This window comes from Hydra vulgaris, chromosome 10 (genome assembly GCF_038396675.1).
Source record: "Hydra vulgaris chromosome 10, alternate assembly HydraT2T_AEP".
Lineage (NCBI taxonomy): Eukaryota > Metazoa > Cnidaria > Hydrozoa > Anthoathecata > Hydridae > Hydra > Hydra vulgaris.
Genome location: NC_088929.1, coordinates 4,412,037 through 4,437,514, shown reverse-complemented (window position 1 = coordinate 4,437,514; position 25,478 = coordinate 4,412,037). Strand labels below are relative to the sequence as shown.

At 26.3% G+C, this 25,478-nt stretch overlaps 1 protein-coding gene across 3 annotated transcripts in view; it reads left to right on the top strand.

Annotated features, from left to right (window-relative positions):
• LOC136085742 (uncharacterized) overlaps window positions 1-25,478 on the top strand; it is an 81,123-nt gene that overhangs the window by 20,740 nt on the left and 34,905 nt on the right. For 2 of the 3 annotated variants that reach the window (XM_065807111.1, XM_065807112.1), the window contains one exon: window positions 10,409-10,689. In XM_065807111.1, the coding sequence (XP_065663183.1) occupies window positions 10,409-10,689 (281 nt within the window). Of the gene's footprint in view, window positions 1-1,271; window positions 1,664-10,408; window positions 10,690-25,478 lie in introns of those variants that run through there. The other variant, XM_065807113.1, reaches the window with a different exon arrangement.

Here is a 25,478-nt window from a genome sequence, read left to right as displayed (position 1 = left end):
AAGCAAAAGATAAATAAGAGAGATAAGTAATATTAAATCACCTTTATATGAACCAAGCATATGGATTCATTACTGAAGAGTTTAACACTAATATCTCTTACCCAACCACTAAATAAATGTTTGTTAGCTTCTAAACTTTTAAAGCATTTAAGTTCTTCTTTGGTGGCAGGGCTTGTTGCAAACAATAAATATGTAAGAATATCGGCATGGATAATTGTAGGATAAAATTGTGGCTTGGAAAGACAATCTGCCTTTAAGGTATATGGATTAACATTGTCTTTTTTTGAAATCTTGGTTTTATATTGACTTTTATATTGGTTTGACAAAAGTCTGTAATAATTGCTTCCTGCCATACTGAAGGTTTTTCACGGAATGCTATGATTTGTTTGTGAACCAACATGGCAGATTTGCATAATTTAACATAAATTAAAATTTCACTCGGAACACAGAATAGATACCAAAATATTTTGCTGTTTTTGTTTTCTTTTTTTCAGGTTGTTTGTTATTTTCCACTACCAAAATTAGTACAAGTCGAGGAAGAAAGCAGATAAGAATATAACAGCAACAAAAGCTTTTTATGATATGCAATTTATTTGGGACTTTGGTCAATCAGTATATTAAAGAAATAATATGGGCAATTTTAAAATTTGTTTTTCAAATTTTTTTGCTAAACTTTATTGTTTTTATCAATGCACAGGAAAGCAAGAAAAATAATTGTTATTTATTTGTAAAATATATATTTTTTAACAAGTTTTCATGTTAAATAATAAAAGTCATTAATACTAATGTTCAAATATAAAATATTTGTTTATTTTCACTACCCTCATTGAAATAGTCTGCACTTGGGTTGGATTCTCCAAATTGTGCATTCAAACCCAATAGTTTATTTCTTGATGAACTTTTGTAATCCTTGCTCCAAAAGCTTGTGGGCTAGTGCATTGTTAATTTACTTTCTAACAAAAAAAGTTTTTTTAAAGTTTTTAAGTACATTTTTTCAAACAGAGCAATCATGTTCATTATTTCTTTAATTTTATCTTAATGTTGAAAATTTGGCAATATAAAGAAACCAATTTCAGACAAAAACAAATATTGTAAATACATTAGGGATTGCTAGTTTACGGTATACTAAAAATTTAGTATACAGTTTACCGAATTGTAACCCGTAAAGTATACTGTAAAGTATACCGTAAACAAAACTTTTTTTTGGTGTTTTTGTTTGTGCGTTTTAACATAATATTTAATATAAGTTTCATTATATGCAATATTTTTTTAGATAGATATAAAATAAGGAGCAGCACAAACAGCGTTGTATAAAAATTTATTAGTATAACACAATAACAAATCAGCGATCCCTAGTCTCGAACCACAGACATTCAGATTACGAAATCAATGCCTTATCTAAACATGCTAATCGCGCATATTAGTAAGGCAACAATCAATATACTTATTTTAAAAATTGTTGTTCTTTTTTGCAAATAAAAAATAAACTTAATTAAAATTGACTAAATTAATTTACTTATTACAAAACTAATTATTGAATATTGTATTGTCATCAAGCAAGAGTATGTATGCAAAATTTGAAGAAAATATATTATCAGGAAATGACTCAAAAATTGATTGGAAGATTTGATACTCACAGAATGACGAGTTAATAAAAGCATAGGTAAAAACACTTTAATTATGATAATACAATAAGATTTGTATAGCTATTTAATACATTATGAAAATATAATTATTAAATTATCAGTCCAGAAATATTTCATAAATAAAAGTATATAGGTATACTAAATGGTATACTAAAATTCAGTATACTAAATATACAGTAAAGTTTACCGTAAAGTTAGTATACTGTATACTGTAACCGGCGATCCCTAAAATACATTTATAAAAATGTTTTCAAATATAGTAAAAACATTTTTAAAAGCTAAAAGGTGTGAAAACAAATAAACGTAAGAAAAAAAATTAATAAAGTTTCTTATAGTTCTAGCATACATAGCCAATAAGTTTCTTAAAAATTGAAAATAGGTAACAGGGCTCGAATTAACGCAAAAAAATCTAATCGCAAAAAATTTTTTTTCTGCCTTCCAGCCCCCCACCCCTTCCCTTTCATACCTTGCGCCGCGTTGCAGTTATGGGGGGAGGTTGCATTAGCATAAAATTGAATCTTTTGTACTTTGTTGTCATTTTTGTATTATATTATCTCTCTTATTTAAATATTTTTTTCTTATAATTTTTTTCTTTGGTCGAGTTTAAAATAGCTTAAGTTACTGTTAAAATTTACAGCTTAAGTTATAATTAAAAGTTTAAGCTGCAGTGAAAGTGTAATGAACAAGTAAAATATCTAATCCTGTTAAGATATTTCAATTAGTAATTGTTTTTACTTAACATGATCAACCCTCAGAATTAGGGTCGGCATTCGGCAATGCTGACCTAACTGCTGACCTAACTGCTGACCTGAAAGTATTTGAGGTTGGAAAAAAATTGCCGACCTCATTTCTTTGTTTTATGGTTAGACCTTTGTATCAAATAATTTTTGCCAACCTGAATTATTGCCGACCTCATTTTTCCTAATTCCAAGGGTTGCATGGTACTTAAAAAAGTAAAAGTAAAAAAATTAAGAGTAAAAACGCAAATATTACAATATTGTAATGCATTCATGTTGATGATTAAACACGTGTTATTTTTAAAGAGTATTTAATTGTTATTGTAAAAAGTTATAAAACAACAATAAAACAAACTGCAAAGTTGTTTTAAAAACATAAAGACAAGCTCTTTATGTTTTTAAAACAACTTTGCAGTTTGTTGATGTAAAACCACTTTGTGGCACTGTTTCGTGCTGTTTTATCCACTGTTTCGTGCTGTTTTAACTTAATAACATAAAACTTGTTTTAAATAAAACGAAGCAAATAAATTACATTGTTAAATAAATTAAATAAATTAAAACATAATCATCATAAAACTTCATATTTGCGCAAAAACATGTCTACAGACCATACGAGTCTATAATCTATAGGTTACAAATGAGTAAGTTCAAAGCAAAAAAATATTAGATACCACGTTTTTTATAAATTATTGTTTTTTGATCTAGCGTACTATTAAAAATTTAAATATAATTAATTTTTTTATTCAAAAGTTTTTTAAATTGATGTTTTTATGTAATTTTTTTAATCAAATTGTTTTCCAATAAAAAGTAAAACAGTAAATGGTTTAATAAATCCAATTATATTTCTTTAAGTTTGAGAATATGCTTAAATTGTTTTTTTAAAAAAAAAATTTCTTTGAACAGAAGTAAAGTAATTTATTAATTTTAATTTTAATTTATTATGATTTAATTTTTATTTTAATTTTTGTAATCACTGGTTTAATATAACTTAATAGAACTGGTTTGCAATAGAATGTTAATAAAAACTATTAATAATAAAACTATTTTCAAGAAACAAAATATAATTAACTATTCGAAATGTTTACGAAAGTTACGATTTACGAAAAAAAAAACTTTCAATCGTAAAATAATTTGAATGAGAGAATTTTAAAATACTAAAATTTTTTTGTTTAAATAGATTTCTTTTTAAATAAAATTCCTAAAAGCAAGTTGCGTATTTATAGAAAAATAGTATTGATAGTTTAATCTTGATATCGCTTTAAATAAAATGAAAATATAAAAATATGGTATAACATTTTTCATATTCTATTTGACAATTTTTGCTAAAATAATTTATAGTTAGAAGCTTATATTATGTGTTAACAACATATAAGATATAATAGAAACATTTGTATGACTAAATTTTGCAAGTCTTTGAGTATATTAAGTAAATTAATATCATTGGTAAGTTAATATTTGAGGTTGTTTTGATTTAGTTTATAATTAAATTTATTGTGATGTACTTTATCCATTCAGTAGATCAAAGTAAATATAGCTTTAAAATGTTCAAGGTCTTTATAGCGAAAAACTTTGAATCAAAAAAGTTGCTGGTTTCTATTAGCATTTATTTACTAATAAAAATTTTTTTTAATAAAAGCGAATTAATATATATTTTAATATATTTAAAGTAGTAAAATTAATTGTATAAAGTTGTTGTTAAAATAATAGCTAAAATTATTTATAATAAGTGAATTTGGTGCAATGTTTAAAAACAAAGATAAAAACCTTGCTATTTTGTTAAAAAAAAAAGAATGAAGAAAAAATTCTCTTTAACATCTTTTCCCTTTAACCCTTTGCTTTAACAACCTTTTTAAATATTATTGGCTTCCATGCAGAGTCCTTCCGATTTTAATTCAAAAGTGTTACGTTGAATGAAAATCTTTGAGCAAAAGAGCAAATGATTTTTTTATTTTTCTACTGGAAAAATAAGTTTTTATTTTTAAATTAATTTTATTGGAAGAATAAATTTTAATAAATTTTAATGTGACATACTTTATAGCAAAAACATTACTTTTAAGAATTGCCGAAAAAAAAAAGCTAAATTAGAAAAAAAGTAAACAAACAAACAAAAAAAACAAATCGCGAAAATATTTTTTTGAAAAAAAAATAATTGTGAAGGTGTAAAAAGCAATCGCGATACGCCTAATATGAGCCCTGGATTAATTGACTAGAAAGTTTTTAAAGTTTTAACAACTAGTATATTTTTTTCCATCTTTTCCAAAAATTTTGGATATTCGGTATATATAATTGAGTTGAATGAATAGAATTTGGTATATATAAATGGTTAAAATCGATATTATGGAAAAGTGAAACTTTTCGGAAATCTGTGTTAAGACTAGGGATGTACTGGAATTTCGTTCTGACAGAAATTTGTGACTTTTAGTTTATTCTGGTTCCAGCCAGAATTACAATAATTCAGGCTGGAATGCCGGGATTTTTTGTTATCTTTATTTTTAAGACATGTGACACAGATTGTGTAAATTAAATCAAATTATTATTTTCCTACAGGGCAATGAAGAACCCCTAAGTTTAGGAATTCAGTGCAATTCAGATTTGGACAACTAACTAGCTCTTTTTTTTATCAAAGCTTTTTTATCAAAACTACATAAATTTAAAATATGTTAATTAAGTTGGTTTTTTTTTGGTTTCTTTATTTTTATTTCAAAATTTTTTTAACTGCTGAGTTTTATTTCTAATTTGAGTTCAATATAACAAACTTTGTTGATATCATTTCATTTTTATAATAATATTTAAGGAAATAATACATTTCAATAGAGAGTTTGTATATAATTATTTTTGTGTGCTATTTGCGATTTCCTAACTTCTAAATCCTTCTAATTTCTAATTTTTTTACATTCTCTTTTTATTATATACTTCAAAATAATTTGTTAATGTTTTTATTTTTCAAAGTTTCACTAATACTGTTTTGATAAATTTTTTGTTTTTTTGTAATATTTTTTGATTTCTTCAAAATATTATCTGAAATAAAAATCTGAAGTTTCAATAGCTCTAAGGTTTATTTACTGCATTCATCAAGCATCAATGCAAACAAGTAACAATGCTTAAAAGTATTTTTATATTAAAGGTCTTTCTTTTATTCATAATAATCATACATTGCAAAAACACATTGTATACATTCCAATAACATATTGCAATAACACATTGTATTCATTCCAATAACACATTGTAGTAAAATGCTGTATACATTCCAATACCACACTATATACATTCCAATAACACATTTCAATAACACACTGTATAGATTCCATAACACATCCCAATAACGCACTGTATACATTCGAATAACACATTCAAATTAACTCTAAGAATAGCCTCATTTTAAATGCATTTAAATTTTGAGTCATTAAAAAGTAAAGGATGACTAATACAGTAAATATTTCAATTTTAACCTAAATGAAAAAATAAAAAACAAAGAAATAATTTTAAATATAAATATATGCAGATTAAAACTTTCAATAAATAAAGTTATAAGAAACAAGTAAAAGCAACATATTAGATTTAAATGAAACAAGAATCAAATTAATGAAATAGGTTATATATAGAGAGAGATATATTATAGGTTATAAATATATATTATATAGCCATAATGCTGAGGTGCAGGCTTTTACTTTCAATCTTGAAGGTAAATAACTACATAAATATAATTCTTGTTCTGGCCAGAATTTTATCAACATTTCCCATTTGATTGCGGCCGGAATTCAAAATTTCCTCTCCTGTGCACCCCTAGTAAAGGCAGATTAAAACAAAAATTTTAATGCAATATTTTGGAAAATATGCAAAAGTATTACCTTGATGATGATAGCAAAGAGGCAACATTAATAAAATTTAAGTGAGCTACAAAAAATGCTGTAACTAATTGTATTAGAGAATTGTCTACAATAAAGAAAAATAATTTCATAGATCATATAACAAATGCTAAATATCACCTCCAAGCTGTCCGTATTTTAAAAGAACGAGCTAGCGAAAAGTCAACTAAAGCTATGGAAATGACTGAGGGTGAAAAAACTGTAAATGCTTTAAAAGTATTTTTTATTAAGTTTTTTTAAGTTTATTAGTCCGTTTGTGACACTTAAACAATAACACTGATAAACAAATAAAATTTTATTGTGCATATCTTGTTAACTAGGTGGTTTTTTAAAACAAATTAAATATGCTGATTTCAAATATGCAAACCATTTTTCACCATCACGTCAAGTTGTAAAGATATTTGGGTTCAAATCTTTAGTATTTAAGGTAAAGTCCCTAATATTGTCAAAAAAAAAGTTATTCAAAAGTATGTCAACCTGGGTCTCAAAAGAAGCCTATTTTCATAGAGATTTTAAAAATGGTATTTGTTTGTAATAAAAGTACTTTTTGTATTATTGCTGAGAAACATTTTGTTAAAATTTTTTTAAAAGTCTTTAGCATTTTTTCACTTAATTTTTTTTGTCAATAAATTTTGGTTGACATACCAAAGGTATGTCAACCAAATTTGACATACTATTGAAGGTTGACATACTATTGAATAACTTTTTTTTCGACAATATTAGGGACTTTACCTTAAATACTAAAGATTTGAACCCAAATATCTTTACAACTTGACGTGATAGTGAAAAATGGTTTGCATATTTGAAATCAGCATATTTAATTTGTTTTAAAAAACCACCTAGTTAACAAGATATGCACAATAAAATTTTATTTGTTTATCAGTGTAATCAGAGAAAGCAACTGTTTAAAAAGTTTCAGCATGCTTATTTTATTGTGAGAAAAAACCTATCATTTAAAATGTATTATCAAATTGGCAAGTTTGAAAAAAACATCCACAGTGTTGATTCTTTAATGCTTTCTTTTCTAAAATTCTAGATTTTTTTTCAAGAATTCTAAATGCTTATTTAAGTGATAAAATATCAGGAAATGGCTATGTTTTTAGCAAAATCTCTATTACAAGAACATGTTAATAATTTATTAAATTATTACAAGAACATGTTAATCCATTAAATAACTTAAATCGTACATACTTCAGTATTTTATTCTTCTTTTGACAAGTGATGAAAAAGACCTATATATGATAAAATCTTGTCAAAACAGTGTTCAAAAATTTGATGTACTTTCTTTGCAAGAGTCAGTTGACACAGATGCTAAGGACCTTCACGATGCAATAAAATAAGCATTTCACAGTGCTCAGTTTTCTTTTCAGAGAAATCTGTGTTTAACTTGCATTAGTGCAAATGGGGACCCTGTCAATAATAGCTTTGTAAAATTGGAGACGCAAAAAGTTGGTCAACACTTGTTATTTACTCAGTGTTTGTTGCACAAATTGAAAATTGCATCGAAAGAAGCGTGAAAATCAAATATGCTTTTTAAAAAAGCCACTCTGAAGAGGAGACGGTTTAAATGTTATACAGACTTAACTGGATGCAAATCATTAGGATACAAACACCCAGATGAAACAAGGTGGATTAGTTATCAAGTAATTGATATTGACACTCATTTGCGGAACTTTTTGGTTAATTTTATTAACCTTTTTGTTAGCTAATGAACAAGTAGAAAATCCATACAATGCTACTTTAAAAAAAAGATCAAGAATTGAAGAATTAGTATATCAAGCCTTAAGACCTAATATATTGAATTATACTGTTCCATTATCTCTTATATTTGAGAAAACCTTTTTGCTAGTACCAGAAGCAGTTACAACTATTGAGACATGCCTAAAATCTGTTAAAAAAATATTTGATTTAGTTAAAGAAAAAAAGTTTTAGCATTCAAACAAGAAGAACATTTTCCTAAATAACAAAATCCTTCCATATCTTAGATTTTCTAAAAAAAACCTTGCATTTCTAAACAAATAATTGCTTCGAAACAAGAATGTTAAAGATAATGAGCCCTTTATTTGTGATGAACTAATGACCTTTCACGAATATCCAATGTGTGGAAATAGTTTAGAATTGTGTTTAAATAAAGTCCTTGCAGCTTTTTCACAAATATCTAAAAGTATAAATTTATGCTTGATGGAGCTTCTCGGAGAATTTCCTCATAATCCAGTGTAATTGGCAAGATTCTAGATAACCGATCTTATAATTGTAGAAATTGTGCAGATATAATATCTGCCACTATAATGTAAGTACAGTTGTTCAAGTCTCTGTAAGATGAAAACCACTTTAGAGTAGATTAGCTAGGTATATATATTTCGTTTAAGGTTCTCATCTTTTTTATTTATTGCTTTTCATCTAATTGCACAATAACTAAGCTATAAGTATTTTTACTATTTTTCAATTTAGCCTCGTAAATCGAAACTGCCTATTCGCATATGTTTTTTATATATATATGTTGCATATAAGTGTTAGGTATGCATTTCAACTAGTGAAAAAGCTGAACATAAAGAATTTTCTGCATATATAGATATACATTGTAATACCTATTTCAAAGGCATAAAAATCAGGCTCTTCTTCAAGTGAAGAAGATTTATATTTATATTTGAAAAAGTATTCATATTTTTATTGATTTTTAAAACAAAGCAATATAATTTTGAATGTGTAATATAAAATATAATAATAAATTTATGAATAGAGAAAATAGAATATAATAATAAATTTATGCGAACCCAGTCCGTTGTATATATTGAATATTAAAACAAAGCAATATAATTTTAAATGTTATGATTTTACAGCATATTCAAAGTTATCCCATTTACGGGGTAACTTTGAATGATTGATTAAATTAATACTGATTGATTGATTAAATTAATAATAATAATAAGGATTCCTTTCATTTAAATGTTTTTTTGAATTTAAGTTATGTAAGAGTCAAACTTATACAACTTATGCAACTAATAAATTAATTTAATATAGTTAGTATTAGTATAAGTGTTTCATCATAACTGTGAAACGACACGCCTTGTTTTTGTTTTTGCAGATTTATGCATTCATATGCACAGCACGAAATAACCATATCTCTACAATATTATATGAAAATAATATATCTTTTGATATTTATTTAATCAGAAAAACTGTAATTGCTATTAAAATAATTGTAAACAATTTATTTAAAAGTTGTACTAGAATCATTATTTAATGGAAAGCTCTGACGCTAATGAGACGCAAATTTTTGCATGTTAATATAATAAGATATGCTGGATATGTAAAAGATAGTCTACCGTGTATACAATTCGCTGGTATAAGAGACCCTGCAACTGTTGTTGCCAAGGATTCCCGAAATCTAAATAATTTTTTTACAGTATCATGTTCCTTATTAATTCATATTATATAAAGAATTATATTTATAAAAAGAAGCGTGTTCCTAAAAAATGGTTTTAATGAAAGTAATAAGTTAGTTATGTAATGTAATTTTTTGGGGCTAGTGTTATGTGGAGTATCAGTTGACAAGTCATGACAATTTTGATGCTAGCAAATCTGTAAATAAGTTGGTGTCATCTGCAAATATGTTTTTTTTAAATGGCCATAACATAAATAAACCAAGAGGGTCACAATGTCTCTCTTCAATGTCTTAAAGAAAAAAAATCTTTTATGGGTTAAAGGGGTTACTTTAACCCTAGAAGAATTGTCAATTTTTAAGGAATAATAATCCTTCAAGGATTAATAATAGTCTCCTTTAACTCTTAGGCAATCCTTTAGCAGTTGCTTAAGAAATTTACTGTTTTCATTTATATTTATTCAAAGTTTAGTTTTTTACTTGAGAATATTTTAGTTTTATTATTTACACATTTTTAAGTAATACATATTTGTTTTAAATTAAACTCTTTGTTAAATTATTTTTAAACATTTTGACGCCCAAGAACTTATTTATTTTAGCTCCATTTCACAATGTTGAAAGAATTTTTATTAATTAATAACTAATAGTAATAGCTTTTTTTCTTATTTTATATATATATATATATATATATATATATATATATATATATATATATATATTTTCCGAACATTTTTAATGGTAATATACAATAGTTAATAAATATTTGTTTATTTAAAGAAACAATGAAAGAAAAATTCCATATGGTGGCGTATTTCAGTTTGATTTACACGAGTATGAAGTTTGCAGACTAGTTGAATATAAATGTGGTAAACATGATAACTGGATTTCTATCAGCAATAAGAAACAATCGTGTGCATATTATTTGTCAAGAAGAAAAAAAAAAGAGTTATTTGTCAAAGTAGAAAATTTGTTATATGAAAATAAAAAAATTGATTTCAGGTTCTCATTACAAGATTCTAAAAGCATTTTTTTTGAGTACCGAACTTTTAATATTGCAGGTATTATTTGAATTATTACTCGTACTATTTCTGGTTTTAAATATTTTATAGTTGGATTATTTTTAAATTCTCCTAATTTTGTTTATATTTTTAGTTCTATTTTTTAGATGATTAGTAAATAATTTTACATTATTATACATAAACATTTACACAAACATGTTAACATGAACTGAGTATAAAATTATGAGTATGATTTCTAAAAATAATCAAGCAAAACCTGGTTAATTTTACATTATATATGTTTTGCAATTGAAATTGAGGGTTTACTTTGAATCAAAAGTTAAAAATTTATAAAGTTGTTTAAAAAAGGTTTTCTCCTGATGAAGTTGATGCATCATCATCATCATCATCATGATCATCATCATCATTATCATCATGATCATCATCATTATCTTTAATATCATCATTACCATCTGACGAAGTTGATGATGATGTAATTGTTTTTAATGCAAGTGCTTAGGTGCTATGCTTGTTTTTGCACTTGGATTGGTTAGCCTTTTCTCGATGTACTCTTTTTTATTATTGGCATCTTGAGCATCTTCATTCCATTTTTCATGCTATCATTAACATAAAAATTCATTATCATTTTTTTCATGTAATCTGCTATGCACTTTTTCCAGGTTTTCCTTTACATGCTTCCAATCATCTGCATCTTTAAACTATATGCTCAAATCTCTCTGACAAATCCTATCAAAAGAACTCACTATTTCTATATGTCAAAGATTAAGAATTGTGAGTCACATTTCTTTTGTATTTAATGAGGCACCTCTTGCTGTTAGAAGTGAAAATTTTTCTTTAAAATTGGTCTAGACACTCCTTAACTCTTTTTCTGGTTCTTTAGAGGAGCCAATGGAATCTCTAGGATAATAAAATTTACAAACACACAGTTTCCACCACTGTTCATTTCAATCTCTTTCTTGAGTTTCTATATTCAATTGCAGCAGGGTCTATTCCACACCGTTTTCGATAGCATCGACCGTATTTTGGCACCATTTTGCCCCTGAGATGTAAATTAAAAAAAGCCCAAATTAAAATTTGAGGACCTTTTCTTTTTTTTTTTTTATTACGTTTTTTGCAAAGAATAGTGTTTTTTTTTTGCGAAAAATGCTGATTTTCCAATAAATTTCTCCAGGTTGGGAGGGGTACCACCGCCCTTTTTTTTTCCTAGAATAGCCCCTGAGAAGTAAATTTTCTTCTTTCAACAACTTTGAATATACCACTACAAATCAATAGATTATGGGAGCCATTGCAAAAACAACATGAACCATTTTCTTTGTAAAAAATTTAAATATTTATACTTGGAAGGTTTTTGTCATTTTTCATATTTTTCAAATTTTTTTCTTTTTTTTAAATTTTTTTCAAAATGGTACTTACTTTTTTCTGCTTGTCTTATTTCTTTTAGATTACTCATTAACTTTTTTTTTTACTTTTTTTTTTCTCACTTCAAAACATTTTTACTTTTATTAGCAATCAGATCAATGAAGATGGAAAAAAAACTCTAAAAAAACTCTAAAAAAACTCTAAAAAAAATATAAAACAAATATAAAAACAAAAATAGGCATCACAGCTATATCAGTTAACTAAATATATTAAGTTTTAAATAAACAGTTCCAAGAAATACAAAATCTCTTACTGTATTTTATTGGATGATAGCATAATTATTAAACCATTTCGAAAAAGTATGCAACAATAGTTTAAAAAGTATAAAACCAACAGTATTACAAGCACCTTATATTTTGTATTTTGACCTTTTTACTTATCTTTTACAGTCATATTCCTTATTCTTTCTAGATTATTATCAACAGATAATCACCTTATAATTAGATATTATCAACCTTCCTTGTCTGCTTTAATTACTGTTTTGATGTTTTTATACATAGCAATGATAACTGTTATCTTCAACATCTGCATAAATCAAAGCTTGCTATCTCACTTGGTTACGTCAACAAATGCTATCTATAAATTTTTTTTTTGTGTTATAAAAATTTACCATAAATTTGTTCGAGAGTAATTTTTTAAAATTTACGGGTTACTCTTCCTGAACTAAAACCAACTCAGGTTATTGCTAAATACACTTACAATACACAATGCAATAAAAATACAAAATATTTATCACCTGGACAAGCAATTATATTTCATACTATGAACCACATTTTAGTGCGTCTCATCAATTTTTACCAACTTTTCAGCCAATCATTTCAGGTTTTACATTAATGCAGAATTGAATTGCAAAGATCTGATACTCACTGAAGCTTTTTACATCATAGCCATAAGGCTAGCAGGATAATCATTTAAAACAAGTTTCTAATCTAAAAATAACAAAAAGTATAAAAAAGACCCAACTCTTTCTTGATAATTTTAACGGGTCCTTAATATTATCCAAAAACAATTTATTCAAAAGTATGTCAAACTCAAAAGAAGCACTTCAATCATGAATTTTGTAAAAATTATAATCATTTTATGCAAATATTATTATTTTAATTATTATTATTTTATTCTATATAAACAATTGTTTTTTAACATTTTTTAAAAAGTTAATTTTTTTACAGTTTTTATATAAAAATTTTTATAAAAGAATTTTCAATTACGGAAACAAGTTATGTTTATTTTGTAAATATATATCAGAAAATAGGTTAATATTAACTCCATAAATCTTTGTAGTTTTTTCAGTCATAACGGAAATTTCTGTCATAACATCAAACAGAAAAAAAATGCAAAAAGCTAACAGTTCTATTTGTGTTAATAAGTCCCTGTGTAATAAGATACATATATGAGGCCTTGTTACGAGATTTTTAATAGTGTTTTTAAACAATCAAGAGTTTTATCAGTTACCAATAACATATTCGTGATCATAGTTTATTTTCATAAATTAAACGAACGTCATTAAAATTTTTCGTTATTGAATTGACAATAAACTTAAAATAAAATATTTTATTAATAAAATATTTACATCAAAATAAATTGTGCATTTTTTAAACTATTATGACAAAAAATAATTTATATATTTGAAAAGAATTTATATATTTAATTCCTCAAGATAAAACTTAAAACACTAAGTTAACACTATTAAGTGCCATCAACCTCAACTTCAACTACAATACCACAACAAAATACAAATAGCCAGTCTTAGTTGAGTTAGTCAATGCCAGTGATCGAAACTTCAAAAAGTTATAATAACACCAGTAAATGCAACTACCACATTAATCCTAAAGTTAAACAATATCCTTTCAAAATAATTAGCTGTGCTTACTTCAATGCTAGATCGATAAACAATTAACTACACTACCTACACAATCTCCTCGAAAACAGCAATCTTGATATCATACTCATTACCGAAAATTGGTTAAATAAAAATATACCTGATTCATTATTGTTGAATGGCAATAATTTCACAGTATTTCAATTGGATCGAAACAGTAAAGGGGGTTCACCCTCCATGTGCAGCCATCAGTATTTATTTATTTTTAAATTAGATTGAAGAACTTGACTCAAAGCATAGATAGTACTCAGAACACTGTTTAATAGCCCAAGCAATTGCCTCAAATTATCTCAGGTCATAAAATCTCGTGTCTCATCTCAAAAATTAGGCTCTCGTGACTTCTGGAGAATCTTTAATAATATCAATAATAAGGGTAACTCTTTAATTCCACCTCTCTTGTATGGTCTAGACTATGTCACCTCACCTAAAGACAAAGCTGAATTGTTTGCTTAAAACATTTCATAAATATCATCTCTTGATTCCACTAGTTGCGTTCTACCTGATATTGCCAACAAACAGGTTAATCCATTGCTTGACATTCGTATCACTCCAGCTTCTGTATCTAAAGTGGTTTCCTGTCTAGACTCTTCTACAGCTTATGACCTGGACATACCTGTTATTTTCTTGCAGAAGTGTTCTCCGGAGCTGTCATCTATACTCTCATAACTATTCAACAAGTGCTTATCAGAGTCTTGCTCTCCAACCTGCTGGAAAGCGGCAACTGTTATTCCTATTTTCAAAAATTCTGGAGAGCGATCTGATTCGTCTAACTACCGTCCCATAAGTCTTCTTCCTATCATAAGCAAGGTTTTTGAATCTTTAATTAATAAACACTTAATTTCTCATCTTGAATCTAATCACTTACTTTCTGACCATCAATATGGATTTCGATCTTCTCATTCTACAGCTGATTTGCTAACAGTAATAACTGATAGGTTTTATCGTGCATTAGATAAACGTGGAAAGGTTAGGGCCATCGCTCTTGACATTTCAAAAGCTTTTGATAAAGTTTGTCATGCTCCATAAGCTTTCTTCTTATGGTGTATCTGGCAACATCTTAAGGATTATTGAATCCTTCCTTTCCAATTGTAGTATAAAAATTTTCCTCAGTGGACAGCACTCTTCTTATCATTCTGTAACTTTAGGGGTTGCTCAAAGTTCTATCCTTGGCCAAATACTCTTTTTAATTTACATTAACGATCTTCCAGATATTCTCACCTCTAAGGTGGCATTGTTTGCTGATGATACTACCATTTATTCTTGTCGTGACAAGAAACCAACACCCTCTGATTGCTTGGAGGGGGCATTTGAGCTTGAAAAGGATCTCACTTCTGCTACAGCATGGGGCTCACAGTGGCTGGTGAACTTCAATACAGATAAAACTCAATTTTTTTTCAGCCAATCGTTATCGCAATAAATTAGATCTTCCTATATTTATGAGCGGTGATGTACTCGATGAGTCATCTACTCTTCATCTTCTAGGATTAACTCTTACTTCCAATCTTTCTTTGAAACCATATATCAAATCAGTTGCAAAATTAGTATCTGCTAAGGTTGCATCTCTTTATCGAGCTCGTCACTTTCTTACTTCGGATTCAATTCTCTATCTCTATAAATCTCAAATCCGGCCTTGTATGGAATGCTGTTGCCATATCTAGGGCAGTTCTTCTAATGATGCCCTTTGTCTTTTAGACAAGGTGCAAAAACGCATTGTAAACATAGTTGGACCTGCTCTTGCAGCCAACCTCCAACCATTATCACATCGTCGTAGTGTTGCTTCTTTTTCTCTTTTCTACAAATACTATAATAGGCACTGCTCTAAAGAGTTAATGTCTCTTGTGCCATCTACTAAAATTCATTCTCGTGTTACTTGTTCCTTGTTTACTGTTCCTAAGTGCTCCAAAAACGCTTATTTGTCTAATTTTTTTCCTCGAACATCAGCTCTTTGGAATTCGCTTCTTTCATCTTGCTTTCCTGATTCATATGATTTGCAATCCTTTAAGTCATCTGTCAATCGTTATCTTGCTCTACAATCTTCATCTTTTCTCTTTCAGTAACTTCCAACTTTAATTATTGGCTGCTTGCAGCCTGGTTAGAAGCAAAGATGTTTAAAAAAAAAAAACAAAAAAAAAATCAAAGCTTTGTGCAAGATAATTTATAAAATTACCAATACTTGCAATTCTACATGCATCACAGCCGGTAACTTTAATCTGCAACATATAAACTGGTCAATCTCAACTAGTTTCGGAGATTTATCTTATGACCTTTTTGTAGAAACGTGTTCCGCAAATGCTTTAACCCAACTTGTATCCAACAATACCAGACTTAACAACCTTCTAGATCTGATACTAACCAACAACTCTAAAAACGTTTTTAATATAGAAACTATTGCCCCATTCGCAAGTACCTATGACCACTGCATGATTATTTTCAATTATAATTTGGAGAAATATAAACCATATAAAAAAACAATCAAGTATAATTTTTTCAAAGCTGATTACAACTCTATAAACACCGACTTACAAAATGTAAATTGGTATCTACTAACCAAACAAAATCAGGATGTTGAAACTTTCTGGCAAACTATCTGTAATTTCTTAAATTCATCTATTTCATTGCATGTACTGTTAGCTTTCAATAGATAAAACAATATCCAACCTCTAGCTGAAAATTAGCCTCCAAAAAACGTATTCTCTATAGAGATCACAAAAGAACAGGTAATCCATCTTTTCATGTTAAATTCAAGAACTACTCTCGTTTATATGATGCAGAAGTTCAAAAAAATTACATTTCCAGAGGGAAAGATTTAGTTGTCAAATCTAATATCACTAAGTTTTACTCTTTCGTAAACGAAAAATCCAAATGCTGTAACTCTGTTGCGCCATTACTTCAAACTGATGGTTCTCTTATTACAGGTGATTGTGAAAAATCGCAACTTTTGAACAATTTTTTTGGGTCTGTATTTTTACTGACTATGGTATGCACCAGTCTTAGATTTACCAACACACTAAAATTCCTTAAATAATATTATGTTTCCTTACTATTCTGTTTCTTATCTATAAAAGCTTCCATCTTGCCATATTTTTAAAGTCAATTGCAAATGTTATGCTATTCCTTTTTCTATTCTGTTTGAAATGTCAATTTCCAAAAATGTTATATCTAGGATTTGGAAAACTGCTATAATATACCCGATAATTAAAAAAGGAAACCTGTTGTTACCCACAAATGACAGACCAATTTCCATGACATGTATTGTTTGTAAAATTATGGAATCAATAATTGCCTAAAGTGTTACAAGTTATTCACTCCTGAATAATTTCATTTCTGTGCATCAGTGTGGTTTCTTAAAGTGTAGATCCACATGTACACTGATGTTGACAACATTATGTGTATAGCAAATGAGTGGACCACTGATGTTAATAATAAAAAGATAGTTGATATCATCTATATAGACTTTAAAAAAGCCTTCGATACTGTATCTCACCCAAGTTATTATTCAAGTTACTATTACCAAGTTACTATTTAAACTGTGTTGTTACGGTATCAAGTATGAGTTGCTAAATTGGGTTACAAACTTCTTGACAAATCGTTCTCAACGTGTTTGTATCAATGATTCATACTCAAACAACATTCATGTAAAAAGTGAAATACCTCAAGGAACTGTTTTGGGACCCATTTGATTTTTAATTTTTATAAACGATAAAACCTCGTTTATTAAGGGGATTGTGGAATCAAGTTTTTCCAGACAATAGCAAGTTGTACCAAGCGAGAAAAGACAAAAATAATATCAACCTTGTCAAAACTTTAAAGAGAATTCCACAATGGTCAAACAATTGTCAACTCAATATATCTACCAAAGAATGTTTTCACATACGATACGGAAAGAATCCATTACGAGTACATTCATACTTATTTGATATTGATGCGCTTATCGAATCAATTGATTCAATCAAAGACATTGGGATATTTATTTCTTCCAATATGAAAATTTCCAATCACTGTTCTCATATTGCTAGCAAAGCAAGTTCTTGTGCTTACTTACTCCTAAAGTCTTTCATCAGTTATGATTCTCAACGTTTAATAAGAGCCTATAAAGTTTATATTTGACCAATTTCAGAGTCATGTACCCCTGTGTGGAATCCGTATCTCTTAAAAAAGATATACGTCAGATAGAAAAGGTCCAGAAACATTATACAAGAACTGTCTGCAAACGATGTTGTATTCCTTACAAAGACTATGCTTCAACACTTAATATCTTCAATCTTGACTCTCTTGAATGCCAGAGAATAAAGTTTGATCTTTTAATGACTTTTAAATTATTCACAATTTAGTTGATTTGCCTTTTTCTGAGTTTTTTTCTCTCGCTACTACTCGTTATTAAACTAGATGATTCCCAAAAATTAACATCACGTAACAAATACATCAATGATATAAGGAGATTTTTTTTCTGTGAAAGAGTAATTAGGATATGAAATTCTTTACCTCATTATATGGTGCATTCTTCTTCATTGTCTCTATTTAAATAGAATTTAAAAACATTCAATATTCAGAAACACTGTTTACTGTTTTAAACTTGGTGTTACATAAGAGTAACTCTCAAATTACCTGTATCACCTTTTTGTATTTTTATTTAAATGCAAATAAATTGAAAGAAAAAAAAATAAAATATCTGCTTCGAATAATAAATGTAATAACCACAGAGTTTTTTAAGTGATTTACACATAATTTTATAATTTACACATTTACAAAGATTTGGTTTTCCCTTTTTATAAAAAAAATGTCCATGCTACATTTAGCATTTTAGTTCAACCTGAGACTTTAAACAAAATAAAAATTGTAATTAAAGGATGAATACTGGTTTTCAATTTTGTTTTATTTTTGGTTTCCATTAAAATATTTTGTTTTCATTTACCGTGAAATCAAATTTATTTCCCCTATTTTTTACTAAATCCAAAAAAAAAGAAAAAGTTTTAAGATTTTGTTTTTAACAAATATCAGGATAATTTTCATATTTGCTTTTTATTTTTATATTTAAATTTAATTTTTATATTTATCTTATTTTTATTGCATACATTTTTTTAAATAAAATATATTTAAGTTGGACTTTTTAAAGCATTACTTATTGTTAGTGTTTTTTTTATTTGGTTAATGTTTTAAAAAAGGTTGTATTTATATATACTTCTAAGCATAAAAGTTTATTGCAAAAATTAAAACCCAAATATAACATAACATTTATATTTGGGTTTTATTTATTATATTTAACTAGTTTTTATGTTATTTGAAAGAAATTTTGGTATTGGCATCATTTATTAATTGGAAAAGTGCAATTAATAAATGACGTTAATCAGACTAGTATTTTAAAAGAGCCTTTAAAATTTTTCACTAATATCTCGATAAATAATTTGATCCCTTTAAGCATCTTTTTATAAAATATGTTTACCAATTTTGAAACTTTTATAAACTTTCACTTCTTTTGAGTATCTGGTTGAGATACTTTAGAAGAAGTTTTTTTCAAATAGTATTTGAAACTCATTAAATATAGAATCGCTTGGAACTCTTTAAATTATTTTTTGTTTAAAAACTTTTTAAACCCAAAGTTATTTTATAATCTCAAACAAACCTTTAAGTATAACAGGAAAACTTAAAAAAAAATAATTTTCTCCCTATCCTAATATACATTAATGCTGCTTCATAAAAAAGTGAATATTTCAGGCCTTGTTTTAAATAAAAAACGGCTTAGTACATTAGCTCATCGAGTTTTGACGTCATAAAATTATCTTAATTTTTTTTCAAAGCAATTGAATTACCACAAAACAAGTTTACTTTACTAATTAAGTAAAACAAATCTAGAAGTGTTATTTTTTAAATGTACATATTGTGAAATGTCTATTTTGTTTCAATTTTTGTTTGTTTGGTTTTTTAATATTAAATAATTTAATTTTACATTTTTTACTATCATTTAATGTAAATTAATTTCTTTCTTTTCTCTACATTTGTATAAATGAATTAAAATATCTTTATATTTTTTTTCATTATTTCTTAAATTTGCAACTTGGCATATAATGATTTTTTACTTATAAAAAGTTATTAGCAAAACAAAAAATATTACTTGTTGAAAAAAAAAACTTAAGTTAATTACTTTACCAGCACTTTTTTTTGTGACAAACAAAGATTTGAGTTTCCAAGTATCATTTATTAAAAAATGTTTATCGTTGTGGTTTCACTTGCCTTAAGGCAAAAAAGTTAAACATATTTTTGATGCAGTATTATAAGTTATAACATGTTTATAAGGAGTTTAATTTTTTATAAAAAAATAGAAAAAGAGGAAGAAAAACCGAGGAAAAAAATCTAATTTTTTAAAATTTAAATAACTTTTTTATTCAAAATTCTTTCTAAGTTATAAGGAAGTTTCTGTTTTCACTTTTTTGATATCGCACAATCTGTTATTTATGTTAAGCGATTTAACTATTATAAAATATTGTTTTTCTGAACTATTATTTCTTGCAAAATAAAACTTATAAATATGAATGATAAATAAATTCAAGCAAAAAAGTTACAGTTATATCCATAAATGATTTTTTTTATTTTTTTATCATAAAAAAATAAACTCTTTATAAGATGTCGTTCAAAGTTTGTAATAATGTTTTTAATTTTTTTGATATAATTATTCATTATAACAAAACAAACAAACAAACAAAAAAATTAAAATATCAAAAGTGCCGCTAATATAAAATAAAATTTAACGTTTAATAATTTTTTGTTTTGTTTTTTAATTAAAAAAAAAAATTTGGTAATTGTTTTTGTTATTACTGTTTATGAGAAATAGTCTAAATATATATTTTTGCTCTTGCAAGATGATAAATATAAGTTTTTAAATGTTTCTTTTATGATTTCTTTTTTTAAACGTCGTATAACATCTTTTTTTTTTCTTTTGTTGAGCATTTTTTATGGAAAAGTTAAAATAGTAAAAAATATAATTTTCTTTGTTTTTTCTTAATTTAATATTTAACTTTCTTAACTTAACATTTGTAAATAGCACGAATATCAAACATAATTTTTTATACAAATTTTTTTACGTAATAGCTATTCAAAGTTCATAAGTGGTTTTTATAACGTCAATTACTTCTTTTATCTTACCACTTGAATGATATCTTTAGACTTGTTTAAATTTAAAAAAATGATGAAAAGTGTACACTGTTGCAATAATTTATTTGAATCCACCAGAAATTATTTATATCCACCAGAAATAGTTTGCATTTTCAAAATCACAATACTCTAAATAACTATTATCTAAATTTTGAAAATATTCTGTTGACATCTTTTATAAAAAAAGGGGTTAAATGGGCAGGTCATGGATTTTTGGTATTCAAGATAGGTAACTTCCACAGATGGTGCAAACTAAATTTTGTAATATTGATACTGGTATCAATAAGAATGTTTTACAAAAAGTTATATTGATAGGAACCTGGGAACAATATAAACCTGAAAAATTGGGACCCACTGTCCCAAATATTGATTAATGAAAAAAAGTTTTTTTTTTTTTTATTAATTGAAAATTAAAATTTTCATTTTCATTAGATTGAAAATCTAAAATTTGGTTTAACTGGTTTGCCGATAATGTGGTATCCATAGATTGCAAATATTTTTCAAGATAATCATAAGTTCTGTTTGTATTTCCACAAAGTGAATGAAGTTCCATTCTTGCTTCAAGGTTAACATAATTAATATAAAATGCAACTGAAAGTTTGGAGTTTTTTTTTTTTTAATCTTTACAGCCAGCTTTGTAAGCATTAGCTAATGAACGGATACTTCCTAAAGTTCTGAGCTCGCCATGATTTTCAAAATCTTGCATTTTTTCTTTGCTAATGTTACACCGAGGGCAAGGTAGTGTTAATGCTGCACTTTTAAATCAAAAATGTTTTCCGGCCTATTTCATATCAAAAGCAAAAAAGTATTTTAAACTATACAGCTTCAAAATAGTGATATTTTTTTCAAGATTTGAATGAGAATCAACCATGTTTTCTGTTAAGCCAATAATAAACAATTTGTTTACGCCACCATCTTTATATTTTTCATTACCTATTTCTTCCTCATATCTAAGCTAATTTTTTTTGACATTCTGTCATTTTTTCTAAAATATTTAAACAAACTTTTAAAAACCTTGAATGTTTTTACAATAAACCAACAGTCTGGCATCTTTTTCAAAAATTATTTCTTTAACATCAAAATAATCATTTAAAAACATTCACTTAATTTCTCTCTTAAATTGCTTTCAAATAGTCCTCTTTCCTTCCAGCTTCTAAATATGCTAACAACTTTAGCTCCCTGTGTATTATTATGTCCAGAAATGTTTTCAAATTTGTTTATTTCTGAAATAGGGATTTTTTCAACTGATAAAAGTGCTTTTGAAGAGTTTTTCATTTGTTCAAAGACAATGGCTTTACCTTTGACTGCAACCTTGATTTTAGTTCCCTCAAATTTTCTTTTCAATAGTTTTGAGCATTGATGTTCAGCACCTTGTCTATCTTAATATCAAAAGAAATTTACATCCATGTTTTCAGTTTTTATAATTCAAATATTTTATTTAAGTTTCTTAATTTCAAGTTTAAAATATTAAATCAAAAATAAAAGGTTCGCTCTATCTTTGTCAAGTTCTTCTGTTAAATTTTTTCTTCTTATTGTGCGAGTGCAAAAGTAGGGTTATCCTATTTCAATGACCACCCTATAACTTTTACATATTTTTATTTTTCCAGGTGATGATGCCTTTACTCTTCCCAACTTGATTCTCCCTCTATTGTAGTTCAAGCAATTTTACAAATGTCACAAACACAGAATGTTTGGGTTCTGGTAGGTATTCTTACTTAGACTTTTGAAAAATCATACAGTTTCCTAAGAATAATGCTCTCTTTAAAAATCTCTTTTTTAAGTCTTTCTAATGCTTTTCTACATTTAGTACAAATGCCATTAGGAATGTTTTCATAGTTCAAATCAAATGACTTTGAAAAGAATTTATGTTGTCTGTTTAATGTCACACTTCCTTCTTTAACTTTTGTCTTTCCTGTTCCTTTTTAAAAACAAATTAGGCAGACTAAAGCATTATTATCTTTATGAGAGTTTTTGATGTTTTTCATTTTAAAACAATTTGAGCAATATTAATCAATTTTTAAAATTTAAATACTAACTACTGCAACATATTAAAAAAAAAAAGTATTTGTTAGGGAAAGGGAAATAATAGCACTTAAAAAAAAACTCTACCATTATTAACTCAACTAAAATTCATCTATAAAATTCTCATTTAGTAAAAAACTATATTAATGTTCTATAGGGGTAATGTTCTACTACTACTACTACTTTTACTACTACTAAAACTATTAAGTTTAGCATTAGTATAAAGAGATCATTAGTATAAAGTGCATTTAGCATTAGTATAAAGTGTGTATTTTATATACATCAAACCGACTGTCCCAAATGTGGGAAGAAGTAAAAAAAATTTTTTTTTGCAGTGTCTTAAAATAGATCAAAATTCATCGCAAAAATTAAATTTTCTAAAAATAGTTTAATTTATATTTAAATAATGATTTCATCTCAAACGTCTGATTGGTAACTTATGAAAAGTTTTGCTCCTGCACAGAAAAAAAAGAGTTTTATTGTCATTTTATGTCAGTTTTATTTTCAGAGTTATCATTAAGCCATGTCTGATACATTTCTGATGTTGAATGGTTTCAAAGAAATAAGCAAAATTTTTATAAAGTTTTAATACTTTTTTCATAAATAAGCACTTTTTGTTCTCCAAAAATTCTTATTCGTTTATTTTTTTTCCTCGAACATCAGTTATTTGGAGTTCGCTCCTTTCATCTTGTTTTCCTGATTCATATATTTTGCAATCTTTTAAGTCGTCTGCTGATTGTTATCTTGCTCAATAAGCTTTATCTTTTCTTTTTCTGTAACTTCAAATTCTAATAGTGGTTGCTTGCAGCCTTGTTGAAAATAAAGATGTTGGAAAAAAAAAAGTTATCTTTTAATGATTTTTTCAATTTTCTGAAGTTTGTGATGGCTACTAATTATTTCCTTTCCTCTTTATTCGATTGAACTTAGTTAGGTTGATTTTAGATTTATTGTTATAAAATGATAGCTCTTTGTAGGAAGGAAAATTTTTAAATTATTCAGCAATTTTAATAGACTACATGCTTTTCTCTAACTATCCTTAATTAATTTTTTTTTGGGATCCAATTTACATTTTACATATTTATAAGGTTTTTACAGAATTAATTATGTTGCTAATAATGAACAGCTTTTTCCATATTTCGGATAGAATTGGTAAAATTGAAATAAGACAATAATAAAAACAAATTAGTTATTTCTTTATTGTAAATTTTTTTTATTATATTGTATGTAGCTAAACTAATTGTACTTAGAGAAAATTTGGAAATTCTATTTTTAGCTTTAGTTAAGTTTAGCTTTTTGATTTTTTGTATCATTCAAATGTGGGTTTGAATGATACAAAAAATGTTAATGCAGCCATAGTAACAATATAAACAACCCAGTGTTGAAAACAAGACTGCTGTTTGAGGAAACAAGTTTAGCAGCAGATATCAGGGTTTGAACTCTTACCATAGTGTGTATATATATATATATATATATATATATATATATATATATATATATATATATATATATATATATATATATATATATTTATATATATATATATATATATATATATATATATATATATACATATATATATATATACACACATATATATATATATATATATATTATATATATAACTCATTTCCATAGTGTGTATGTATATATATATATATATATATATATATATATATATATATATACATACATATATATATACATACATATACATTTTTATATATATATACATAAATATATATATTTATAAATATATATATAATTATAAAAGGCCACAACTACGCGTTAATTAATAAAAATGAACATATAAAAGAAAAAAACACTGATTATTGTAATTGTAAACAAAAAATAGATTGCCCTCTAAATGGAAAATGCCTTTCGAAAAATGTAATTTACAAGTGCATTGTTTCCTCACAAAACAACCCTGATAAACAATATATTGGCTTAACCGAGGGGGAATGGAAAAAACGTTATGCCAACCACAAACAATCGTTTAAACACAAAAAATATTCAAAAGAGACTATGCTGTCAAAATATATTTAGGATTTAAAAGAAAAAAATAAAAATTTTAATTTAAATGGTCTATTCTTAAATCTGCCCCTGCCTATAATAACATTTCCAAAAAATGTATGCTATGTTTGCAAGAAAAATTTGAAATAATTACTCATTTAAATCAAGAAAATTTATTAAATAAAAAATCTGAATTAATTTCTAAATGTAGGCACGAAAATAAATACCTCTTAAAAAATTATAAAAACAAATGACCAAATTAAACTATCCCCATTCCAAAGAAAATTATTTTATAATTACTTTCTGTAACTTCCCGTTAACAAAAAAAAAAAAGAAAAAAAAAAAAAGAAAA